Source organism: Myotis daubentonii, chromosome 11 (genome assembly GCF_963259705.1).
Source record: "Myotis daubentonii chromosome 11, mMyoDau2.1, whole genome shotgun sequence".
Classification (NCBI taxonomy): Eukaryota; Metazoa; Chordata; class Mammalia; order Chiroptera; family Vespertilionidae; genus Myotis; species Myotis daubentonii.
In genome coordinates, this window is record NC_081850.1 from 24,069,725 (window position 1) to 24,083,306 (window position 13,582).

The 13,582-nt window shown below is 37.5% G+C and overlaps 1 protein-coding gene across 2 annotated transcripts in view; it reads right to left on the reverse strand.

Moving 5' to 3' along the window:
* Positions 1-836: 836 nt before the first annotated feature.
* Positions 837-13,582, reverse strand: part of CCDC171 (coiled-coil domain containing 171) — a 264,220-nt gene continuing 251,474 nt past the window's right edge. For both annotated transcript variants that reach the window (XM_059656616.1, XM_059656615.1), the window contains one exon: positions 837-3,274. In XM_059656616.1, the coding sequence (XP_059512599.1) occupies positions 3,053-3,274 (222 nt within the window). In that variant the 3' untranslated portion in view covers positions 837-3,052. The remainder of the gene's footprint in view (positions 3,275-13,582) is intronic.

Here is a 13,582-nt window from a genome sequence, read left to right on the forward strand (position 1 = left end):
ATAGAATGAATTCAGATATAACTGGTAAATATAGTAACGCGAAAATAGTAATGATCTCTTTAAGCATTCAATAACAGCATATATTATAAATGTAAAAAATACTGTTGCTAAGTTGAAAAGAGTCAGACATTTGGTAGATTAAAGTTGTCATTCTTCTACTATTTAAAAGGTTATTTGTCTATGTCAATAAATTACCAAATTGGCAATTCTTGCAATTTCCTACACCTCTTTGTATTTATTACATCATTGCAAAATGTTTATATTAAAAACACCGGCAATGCCTCATTCACTAAGTGTGACTTAGGTATCAAAATAGTAACTTCAAGAATCCCTTTGATAGTGACGGATGATATAGGTATTTTTCTAGATCACAGAAGGTTAGTAGGAAAATCCACATACTAAGGTATAAAGTAAAACTTTTCTTCCCCTACAAAAGTATTTGAAGTCATTCTCCTGGGAAATGTCTAGTTTTTATATTTTTACATCATTCTTAAGGAGGCAAAGAAGCTGATAAAGCAACTGTCCTGGTGAACAAACCATGGATCTCAAACACGTGCTCAGGAGCAGTCTATCCTTCAGATCTCCATAGAATGTTATTAAATCTTCTCCTGCTGGTCTGACTTCTGGGGGGGGGGGGGCATATGGTATAGAAATTACATATTTGGTGATGAATACTAATGATCACTCAGAAGGCTCATCCTTCTGTCTCTATGGCCTTTAGCATCTAGTTGGTTATAAATGTAACATGCTTTTGTTTAACAATTTTTTTAAATTTATAGTTCAGAATTTATTGCATAAAATGTACCTGGAAAATCGGATACCCACACATATGAGGAGACATAAACATTTATTTTTGGTGTTATCCCATTAACAGATTGTAAAATTAAGACAAGAAGACCAAAGTCTGCCCAAGGTAAAGTTTACAAAAGTTCTCATTCCTCTTAAATTAGTAGGATTGGAAATAGATACAACACAAACATACGCACACACACAGAGAAGCATATAAGTGATAGAGGGGAGCACTTTATCGGATGAGAATTGAAAGCTAAATGATGTTACATGAACTAAAAGCTGCATATCAATTTCTATATAGACAAATCTTAATCATTTTATGGACTGGCAGGAAAAGAAGTGTTTTGAAATGTGCAGAAAGTATTCCATGATCTGTATTAAAACAACAGCATTTTCTGTGTTACAATAAATTTGCAAGTTGAATTTCATTCATGTTACACTGCACAGGGCATATTCTATGATACTCAAAATCCAGAATGGGTAATAAAGAGAATTCCAAGGAAAGAATTCAGAGAAATTTGGTTAAAGATGTAATTCTACTCCACATAAACAGCTTTCTAAGGATTTATGAAATGCTAATTATACTGCTCAGCTCTATAAGAAACAGTAATGTGCCACAATAGTGCTGTGTTACCTCCGATGGCATCATCACTCGGCTAATCTGGCTAACAACATAAACAGTAAGTACACAAATTTTATTTACCAAGGCCAATTAAAAAAATTCTCAGAAGTTGGGAATATTTGAATCAAATGTCAGTGTAAAGTGAAGACAATATAGATTTCATAATACATACTGTTATTTTCTTAAGTATCTGGAATAACAAACTCCATAATGAAAAATAATATAAAATATGGATTTTGTATCAAAACTCTTCATCAGAAACTACAGTTCACATCAGAAGTTAATATCACTGGGAGTGGAATGATTAATACAAAAACAGATACATATTACAAGTCTCCTTTTGTTCTTCAATTATCATGATGCACGCTGCTAAGATTTAACCTTTAAGGGTTAAAGAGTTTAATCAATGTCAATGTCTGATCTTCTGAAGGCGATAAAGAACAGTCTGTCTAGCGATACCCCACAGAACATCAGTTTGTCAAGCCACAAAGCACCCAAAAGCTTGTCAAGTAAGTTACCAGAAACCTCTTTGTGGTTAGAACTCAGTTCCTTCCTGCTTGACCTATTATTTGATATTTGACCACTTGGTTGCAAGACACTTGCTCTTTCTAGCTGAAATGTCACTGGGGCATCTTGTCAGCTCCCCGACATCTCGGCCTGACATACAATTTTACTTTTATGTGCTACAAGGCAGAAAATGCAGGGCAGTGGCCTTGCTTTAAATTCCGTCTGCATCAAAGATGGGCGTCAGTCTCGGGTCCTACCAGCAACAAAACAGAAAGGGAGTCTATTTTGAAGGTCATCACAGCCATTACCTTGAAGTTTCTCAGCGTATACTAAGTCTATTACCTGCTATTCTGCGGTGGGAACTGTCCTTAAAAGGTGCCTGAACAAACCACAGAAACCTTCCCAGCACAATTGCCCTGCTTTCTTATCTGACGCAGGCCTGATAAAAGGATGCGTTTTCAGCGCCTGCAGGGACCCGATTCAGCAGTTAACTGAACTTGTTCAAATGGGCAAGTGGTATCATGTAGCTTTACAAGGAGCAACCTGACCTTCTCACATTGACCAAGAGTGACATTATTGTGCAGGAGGAAAAGCAGTCACATCATTTCTGTTTTGCACAACCTGCTTAAAGTTTGCAACTAAATGCTTGTCTTCAGTTGAGCTGACAAGAGAGAAGAGGGGGCTCAGTGAACCATGGCAGGGCTGCCATGAAATGACAGGAATCATTGGCATACATTTCAAATAGCTCTCTCAATCCTATTAAAGTATTGCAGTCCTGCTTTAAAATAGACAAGTATGAAACAACTTTGATAGATAGAGACTAAAATGGCTTATTGATTTTTTTAAGTCTGAAGGAAATTACCCAAAATGTGTCATTCCTTAACATTTAAAAATATGTTACATAAAAATGAGCAACTGTGATAATAAATAAAACTTGGGGGGCGAGGGGAGTTGGTTATTTCATTATTGAGGGAGACACAGATACCTGCACACATCACGATATCACACAATTTTTTAAAACCCACTGTCACTTGTGTTGAAACAAAAGTCAACTGATAAGAAAATCCCCCTTCAAAACAATTTTAATTGTACTGTTAACTCTTCCTACATTTTTTTTTAAATTTCATAATGTCATAATCCAATCTGAGCTGGCCTTTTGGTGTTAGCAGACGTAGTTACTGGAGAGGAGTGAGATGATGTCAGGGGCGCAGAATTTATAAATGTCTCCTTTAAGAAAGTGTAAGTTGTATCAAGTTCAGCTTTCAATGGCAAAAACTCCGCAACACCAGTTGTGTCAGCAGGAAGAGCAGCTCTTGAAGGAATTGAGATATTTGAATGGTCTCGTGATCCTGCCTGCAATATGAAAAAATAATAATAATAAACATAGAATAAAAACTCTTAAACAGAGTCCAAAACAATAAACAAAGAAGTACCGTTTATATAATCCAGAGATTTTCAACCTTTTTCATCTCATGGCACACATAAACTAGTTTCTAAAATTCTGTGGCACACCAAAAAAATACATATATATTTTTGCCGATTTGACCAAAAAAAATAGGCATAACTTTTTTTTCTTTAAATATATTTTTATTAATTTCAGAAGGGAGAGGGAGAGAGAGATAGAAACATCAATGATGAGCGAGAATCATTGATCAGCTGCCTCCTGCATGCCCCATACTGAGGATCTAGCCCACAACCCGGGCCTGTGCCCTGTCCAGGAATCAAACTGTGACCTCCTGGCTCATGGATCGATGCTCGACCACTGAGCCACACCAGCTGGGCAGGTTTAACTTGATTCATTCACACGATACAGCTATTATTGTGTTGGCTGTGGTCATTTTTTTACTTGACACTCTAGCAGCAGTTCTCAACCTGTGGGTCGCGAACAATGAAAATACATCCTGCATATCAGATATTTACATTACGATTCATAACAGGAGCAAAATTACAGTTATGAAGTAGCAACCAAAATAATTTTATGGTTGGGGGTCACCACAACATGAGGAACTGTCTTAAAGGGTCACGGCATTAGGGAGGTTGAGAACCACTACAAGGGAAAAGAGGTCAGTGTCCCTAACTAGTCAGATATTGCATGTTTTAAAAATTCTTGCAGCACCCTGGTTAAAAAGCTATATAATACACAAATAAGAAATTACTAAAAGCCCAATGCACGAAATTCGTGCAAGAGTAGGCCTTCCTTCCCCCGGCTGCCAGCACCGGCTTCCTTCTGACAGCCGGGACCCGGGCTTCCCTCCGGCCACCCGCAGGCCCCCGGGACCCCGGCTTCGTCCCAAATGATGTCCAGTCTAATAGGCATATTACCCTTTTATTATTATAGATTTTCCAATTGTGACTGCGCCTTTAATTTGTTCTATGTCATAAACAATAAAACTGTATAAAACTTTTATAAAGTTATTGGATCCCAGAGTGAATGCAATCAGGCACCTTTACCCCGGCTTTCATCCACTGGCAGTTCACAGGAACCAATGGTAATAGTGTTTATTTCCTTGTGCCATATAATACACTCTATATACTATGGAAGATTGCACTGCTTAGAAAATGAACTATAGATATTTCCATTTTCAAATCTATCAGCCTGACTTATGTAATTGACAGACATAGCACAAAGGAAAAAAGTCAATCCTAGTGACTTCTAAAGAATAGCACACAAAATGCTAGTGAGATAAACTTTTTGCCTTTCCCTTTAATAATAATGCTACCATCCTGTTTTAATAAATACTGTTCTAGTATAAGCATTTGGGAATTGTGTATCAAAATATGGAATTGCAACAGGAAAACAATTTGTCTCAGATTTTAAAACATTACAGGTATCCAGAAACTATTGGAAATCAAACTTAAGAAATCCACACACTCATGAAGTACTTGAAAACCGAATTAATATTTTGAGAAGCTATACATTTAAGCCTTAAGTAACATCAGTACTCAGCAGTTAATATTTAACTTGAACAAAGTCTTACCAGTAAAGTGGATAGGATTGTTTTACAACATTTATAGATACTGGGAAAATAGTGATCAATTGTACGTTAGAATTTTCCAGATTCTCAGCAAATAAATGTTGCCTGGATGAGGTTAGCCTAAAAACTCACTCTATCCTGCAGAATTTTTCAAATAAGAAACATCCCTTTTGGTAGATTCCCTTACAGTTTTGATAACAACATAGTGTGAACTCTTTCCAGCCCTGCTTTATTATGTCATGTTATACAAAACCGTTTCTACCTGTGAAAACAAGAAGGAAGCTATGGCTGGCCTTAGGAAAGTATTAGAAATTCAACTGTTGTATGTGTTATCATTTTTGTGGATTTTTTTAAAAAAACTACAACTAGAGAAAAATCAATGGCTGCATCTAACACCTAGTTCAGCAGTTTTCTTTGATCTCTGTTCTTTTGATTTCTTGGTACTCCACTGCAAGCCTACCGTTGACTGAAGCCATCTCTCTTTATAAAGGAAGTAAAAAACACCATAAATGGCCACTTGGATGGCTCATGGCGAGGGGTGAGCTTATCCCCACAAAAGGACACAACTCCCCATCGCGTGAACCCTCATTAGCAGCAGTGATGAGGTTTCGCCTGCCCAACCTTAGCACAGGGCTGAGCATATCAGTCCAGGACTGGAACAGAGCGCGACATCACCTTACATCAGAGGCGGGACGGGTACCCTTTTCATGCCTTTACTGCAATACTGCCACCGGAACCACCCTTTCTGATTTTATTTTTTTAGCTGCATGTCTGAACACGCATTATTGCCTGATGTTGCTGCTGTAAAGATAACAAACAATGCATGTACTAAGGTATTCTGCCACACCTGGGGGGTGGGGTCCGGGAGGGGATGCTGGCAGAGCCGCCGATGGTGCGGCCTGATTCTCTGCTTAATAAGACTTAGTTACAGCAACAGAATTCTCTATTATGATGAAAGAATACTGTCAGGCAAGGCTTCAGAAGTTTGTTGTTACATCTTTATACTTCAAGTACGGGTCTCAGAAAACGATGTATGAAAAGAGAGGAGTGTGCAGAAGCGGGTGAAGGAAGGTCAGGTATTCTCCGAGGGTTTTTCTTCTTGATGCCTCAGACTAGAGAAAGATAACTGTGCCAAACTGACCAATCACTCCTGTTTTGCAATGTTAAAGAAATATATTTATAATTTACTCATATCTATATTCTGTACTTGAGGTTTCCTTTTTTGTTCTCATGACTCCATCAACCTACCACATTCCACTTTGGGAAGGTGGTCCTTCAGGGAAGGGCCCTAACTCTCCTTTCTCCTTAATAGTCTATGGCTCTTGCTCTCCACAAAGGCTCCTTCTTTTGTCTTTCCTCATCTAACTTTTCAGTATGTCTAGTTTCCACTATGTAGTCTGAAATCTTTTCATCTGATGTAACATTTTTTTTTTACTAAATAACCTTGAAATGGGGTGTTGAGCATTCCTCTAATATTTCAAATCAGAGGCTCACTTTTTGCACACTATCATCTGACCTTATGTCCGAAACATAAAAAGTAACCTAAAAAATATATTTCCTTAAAGATATGCACCCCAAAGGGTATGTCCTCCACCAAGTAAACAAATTTACTTTTGTGTAAATGAAAACACAATTTTTTTTTTGTTACTAGGATCATTTGCTATATTCCAGTCTGATTTTAAGTGCCTTAATAGCTTCAAAACAAGCCAGCAAAAATTCTGATGAAGCTTTTATTTCAAAATGAGATGTTAAAAAACAAGTAAATATGAACTATTTTTTCTTGTTACAAATAATATACAGAACTACATCATAACACTTTTAATATACCACAGAGAGTAAAAAAGTTAAATAACTTTTTATCAGAGACCATTAAAAGTTAATATTCTCCACCTGATTTTATATTTTAAATCTGTAAAGTCTATTGTCATTTAAACTTCTTTTTAAACTGCTGAGGTGCTCTGGTAGTCTCTCCTATAAATCTAAATTTAAGCTATTTTTCAAAAAGAAATTAGTTACCTGAAATAAAAGCTAGGTGTCATGTGAATCTTTATGGAAGTGCTTTTATTTGCTCAATAAGCTGTAAATGATTCTATTTGCACTGCTATACTCCATCAGCTAAATATATATTCACAATACAAAATGTGTCCACTAAATTTCTGCATTTTAAGAATTTTATGAAATATAGTAATTGAACATGTCCCATAGCCATTTTTCAGGACTTTAATATCTTAGTTTTCTAAGACTGTTTTCCCAATAAAAAAAAGTAAATAAAGCATTAGTCTAATAATAAGATAATCACTCAATAAATTATCTATAAATCAAAGCAATTTGCAGACCAAGGCTCCTGAAACAATGACACTAAGCTATTTGTCTCCTGCGTAGCATTTATGATCAAGTTGAGCCTCCCAGAATCTAATATTATAAAACATGAGGGGTGATATGATGTAGTAAGCTGGAATAGTGCTGCGTGGAGAATACGCTAGGCACACAGTATTGTGAGAGAGGATTAGACCGGAGATGAGAAGACTAGTTTTTCCTCCCACTTCTGTACAATCTAACTGGGCCATTCTGGGCAGGTCAATCAGTCCTTCTGGGTCTCACTTCCTAACTTATAAAGTGAGGAGCTAGACTATTTCCAACTCTGAAGTTCTACAGGTCCATCACCATCCCACTTGTGATGGCATATAGTAGAGTACCGTTAACACCCAGCTTTTGAGGATGACATTACCTCAGAAGTCAGAGGTTCCCAAATATAATATTTAAGATTTTGATGAGCTATAGAGAGGCCATTCTCAAAGGGAAGAAATACATATTACACAAGGATCTAAAAAAAGCTAAATAGATAGCAAGATCAGCCACAGTTTAGATGATGCGGCTTCATTCAATTAAGTTCCGTATTACATTTTTTATTACTTCGGCCTCCATGGTGATGTCTTAAGCTCTGTAAATTATTGACTGGTTTTAAGTAGAGTGCGAACTCCACATACACTGATGAAGAAGTCAAAGTGCCCACAAGAGGACCTTACAATGAGGCTCCCTCGCTATTTCTACTCCAGCTCCTAATGTATTCTTACCCTAGTCTCCGTACTTGGTATCACAGCTGTCTTCTTCCATATATTCAAGTTAGTTAACCAAATTATACCTGACTACTTTCCAGATACGCCAGGAACTGGAAATCATAGGGCACTGTAGTTCACACAAATAATGAGAGTTGGCAATAATCACAAATATATATAGGGTGTACCAAAAATGTATATATATATTTTGAATAATTATAGTTTTTATTCAAATACATTTCATTTTCATAATTGAGCCATCAGCTGTTAAAGTGTGTATGCATTTTGGGGGACACCCTGTATTTCCTTATGAGCATTAAAATTTCTATTTTTACTCATTTGTATGCATTTACATCTCCCCCATAAAACTATGGGCACCTAGTGAGATCGATTCTTGACTTTGCATTCCTAGCACTGAGCAGAGTATCTGGGATCCAATAAGATTTCTAATTGATGAATGACTGAATGAACAAACCACTCGTTATCACTTCATGGTTTTGGTCTTATATTACTATTTGGTTATGTTGTGTATATACAGTTATGTCCCAAATAACAGTAGCGCAGTATAAAGGAAAGAATATGGACTTTGAAATTGACGAGACCCTGGGTTCCCAACTTGATTATTAAGCATGTGATCTTTGACAAGCTACGTAACCTGTGTGGGCCTGCATCCTCATCTGTAAAGTTGGAAGACTAATCCCTCCTAGGGATGTTACAAAGATTACAGGGAATAGTAGACACAGAAAATGCATAGCACACCGTAGCTCCTCTTCTCTGCCTCTCTTTATACTCTTCTCAAGTGATAATAAATGCCACATTTACAATTGTAGCTAACTTGTATTGAGCATATGTCAGACACTGGGCAAGGTGTAGCTTTATAAGGCTTTACCCCAATTCTAACAGCCAGTGAGCACGTGTTCCTATTGCCCTCATTTTACAGTTGAAGAAACTGGGGCTCAGAAGAGTAGGATAAACTGCTCCATTTTCACAGCTGGGTAAGTGGTAGGAATTACTGTGAGTCTGGATCTCTCTGATTTTCCTCCCCAGATGCTTGACCACCACTTTATCATGGCACCCAGAGGAGACAGAGCCTCAGCTTATTCTAGATCCAGAGAGTTTCATAAAAATACTTAGGGCTCAACAAATCTCTGTGAAAATGAAAAATAAAAGTGTACGCATATTGTACTAGCGCCTAAAAATCAATACTTTTATTTTTGACTAGCGGGCCAGCGCGCATGAAATCGTGCGTGGTTAGGGTCCCTAGGCCTAGCCTGGCCTCTGTCCCATGTCCTCTGCCGCCCTGCAGCGCTACATGAAGCTCCCCGCCCTGGGACGCTCCGCGATGCTCACCCCGGCCCCTTGCCTGCTCCGTGAAGCTTGCTGCCACCCCGCGAAACTCGCCACTGGACACTCCGCGAAACTCGCTGCCGCCCGGTGACTGCTCCGCTAAGCTCACGGCCACCCCACGAAGCAGCCCGCCACCACCGCTCAACAGTCCCCAGTCCCACCTCGCTGCCAGCCACCCCGCATGGTGAGCGGCTCGGGGGGTCGGGGGGACCAAGAGGTGCTCCACGCACTTCATGGTGACCGTTCGCCCGTTCGGTCATGATGGCACCTAGCTCTTTATATATATTAGGATGACATATCTAACTATAGCCCAACATTTGAATATCCATGGTACTGGAATAAATGGCTTTTACAGCATTTACATAAAATAAAAGTTTGGGCCCTTTCACCGAAGGAGCTTATATGTGGTAATATTCAGAGGTAAAATTCAGCACTATCGTTTTAAATTACAATAGAACATTTAAAAGTTAATTTTAAATTACTTTAAAGGTGTCTCATGCCTGACAAGATAACAATTCCCATTTTCTTCTCCTGGATGTTTAGATTTCCTGACATGACTGAGGTTGGGAAAAGAGTCAAAGAATTTCCCCAGATGGTTTTGTTCTTTCCTTTCCTGCTCTCCTTCCCAAGCCTGTATCTTGGCAATTTTGATGCGCTCAATGACACAGAGAGCCAGGAAAGCCAGAAAATGCCAAGGGGGCCATTTTTCACCTGGGTCTTAGAAATAGACATTCCCAAACCACTCAGAGAGAATTTGAAATGTAAATATATCATACGCTCAACTATATAAAACGGTACAAAAACTGAATTAATAAGGAGTATATTTTTAGTATATGCATGCAGTCTGCAGCAGAAGTAAGTTTCCAGCTGTTCATATGAAAAATAACACAATAATTAATAAATAATAAAAGAATAAGCTGTTTCATGTACTCACAACTGTAAACCTACTTCTGCCCCACCCGGTAAAAATCCATTGAAAAACGGAAGAAACAAGCTCATAGGACCATGTGCAACACACCTGATAGCCATAGGATGACTCTCTTAGTTTACAAAAGGCTCGTGTAAATTAAGAAAATAAGGAACCTAATTAGGAAACAGGCTAAGGATAGTGTGTTTACTTAGATTAGGTTAGGCTATAATAGAAAACAGAAAAGTCAGTGGTTTAAATAAGATAGAAACGTATTTCTCTCGGATGTGGCTCTATGAAGCTGCAGGAATCCAGGGGGCTTCTATCCTGGGTGTCACAGCCTAAGTATGTGGCTTCCACCTCAGGGTCCAGAATGGATTTTCAAGTTCCATTATGTTTGCATTCTGACCAAAAAAAAAAATAACCAACAAACACATGAAAAAGTGCTGAAGCTCATTCATAGAGCAAAGGAAGAGGCACCTCCTAAAATCACAATACTTGTGCTTACATCCCATTGGCCATAACTTAGTCACAAGGCTGACCTAGCTGCAGGGGAGGCTGAGAAATGTAGCTTTATTTTATTTTGTTTTATTCTGAGTGGCCCAGGTAATATTCAGCTTCTATTACTAACAAAGAGAAAACAGAGATCGGGAAACCACTGGCAGCCTCTGCCTCAGCTACAAATTGGCTATTTGGTGGGGGAGAGAGAAATATTATAACCAACAAACACATGAAAAAGTGCTAAACCCCATCCATCCCTATAGAAGTGCAGCACAAAGCATGAGACTGAAAGAGTACTTTTCACATAACAGATCTGCAAACACTTAGACAACTGATGAACCCCACTGTTAAGAAGACAGGGAAAGGCCAGCGCAGACCACGCAGGCAGGGATGGAAGCTGGCAATCCCACTGCTAGGCACTTCTATGGCTAAATTCACAAAAGTTCGCCAGATGAGCATACAGATGTGTTTACTGAAGCATTTTTTCATAGAAATGTATTTTTTAATGAAATCAAAGGGTCCGTCAACAAAGTGCTATTTAAGTAAAGTATGACATGACAGAATACAACGATTTTTTTTTTAAATTGAGGTAAGTATGTTAGCAGTGATACAGAAATATGTCCAAGCAAAAAAAGTGTGTGTATATAAAGTGAGAAAACTCATTTGTATTTAAAAATAAGCATAAACACACACGCATGCATACATCCTATTTTTCTTACTGAAAAAAGAAATCACAAAAAACTGTGAATTATCTTTAGGAAAAGGGCATAACCTAAAGCATGGGTTATGAGGGAAAAGCTTTGGAAGTTCAGGTTTTTTCTCCCCAGGGTTTTTTATCTTTAAAACTATTTGACTATAGCCGAAACCGGTTTGGCTCAGTGGATAGAGCGTCGGCCTGCGGACTGAAGGGTCCCGGGTTCGATTCCGGTCAAGGGCATGTATGTTGGTTGCGGGCACATCCCCGGTGGGAGATGTGCAGGAGGCAGCTGATCGATGTTTCTCTCTCATCGATGTTTCTAACTCTCTATCTCTCTCCCTTCCTCTCTGTAAAAAATCAATAAAATATATTTTTTAAAAAAAACTATTTGACTATAACAAAGGCTAGGAACTGGCAGTTCACAAAATTAAAAATACAGCTGATTAAAAATAAATGGAGCTCTGGCTCAGTAGCTCAGTTGGTTAGAGCATCATCCCAATACGCCAAGGTTTTGGGTTTGATCTCTGGTCAGGGCACATACAAGAATCAACTAATGAATAAGTGGAACAATAAATCAATGTTTCCCTCTCTCTCCCTTCCTCTCTCTAAAATCAATCAATAAATAAAAATTTAAAATAAATGGAAAATAACCCCCAATAATAAATCAAAAATGGAAAGTAAAATAAGATGTTTATTGCCAATTAAAATTGAATTTAAAAAATTATGATATAAATGTTAGTGAAGCCATTATGAAACAGGTTTTCATAAATTGCTAGTGACTGTACAAATTGATAGAACCATTTGGTCTATAATTTGGCAGTGGTCTTAAATGGTTAATAGCAACTATCCCACAATTCCATTTATGATTAGGTTGAATATGGAAATAATCCTATATTCAACAATAGAAGCATGGTTAAGTAAGCTATAGCCATTTGATGAAATATTACATGGCTATAAAATTTGTGGTTATAAAACTTTTGAATAATATGGACAAATGCTTAGGTCTGACCAGAGAACAGCAACCTTTTTCTGTAAAATGTCAGATAGTCAATATTTTATGCTTTGCAGGCCATATATTTCTCTGCTGCAACTTCTAAAGTCTGCTGTTGTGACCCCCACAGCAGCCACAGATAATATGTAAATAAATTAGTATGGTCATGTTCTAATACAACTGTACTTATGAACACTGACATTTTAATTTCACATTATTCTCACATCATGAAATATTATTCTTTTTTCTACCATTTAAATATATATAAAAAATGCTTAGCTCGCAGGCTATATACAAAAACAGGTGGCAAGACTAGTTGAACTTTGATATGATTGAACTTTGCCCACCTCAGAGCTAGACTTTAAAGTGAAAAGGCAATACACAAAATTCCATATGATACTTGTTTGGAGATATTGAAGTTGGTAATTTTCCCCCTAAACTTCTGTATTTTCCAATTATCTATAATAACATGCTTTACTTTTAGAACTAAAAACCCTTTATTTAAAAAAGACTAATTTTATATATACTGAAACCTATATCTTAGTATAGTTATGACTAAACTGTGTGGTCAAAATGAAAATGTAATTGGTTTGTTAAAGGCCTCAGAGGGTGTCTTTAACCAAGTGTTTTACAAGTTTTGAAAATATTTTAATTTAGCTAGCAACACATTCTTATTTCAACATTGTCAGTTACCAAACTTACATCCACAATCTGACCTAAGTAAACATATACACAAGTAAGTTTATGGAGTAACTTGTATCTCTACTCTGCACAAATGCAACTCCTTATGTAGAGTAGTCACTTACAACCTGTGTGCCTTCAATTTACTCCAAATAGCACTTCCGGCTGCCAAATTATAACTTCTAAGGTCAAAATGTACACACGTCACTCTCTCTGGGAACTATTAGGTAAAAGTTTTCTGACCACGTTTTCATTACTGAAGAATTTCTTCTTAAAGTTATAAACATTTTTAATTCAATGTCAAAAATTCAATAATAATCTGGAAGCTATAGACGGATACCTTTAAGCCATATGTATTTCTCTGAGTGGAACAGCTGACCTACACTCAGGTAAACAGAGCAGAAGAAGGAAAGAACTACCCAAAATTTAAAGTCATTTGAATGAGATGACTTCCTCAATGTTACTAACATTGTAGTACCTGTTAGGCACGTATCTCAACACCAATA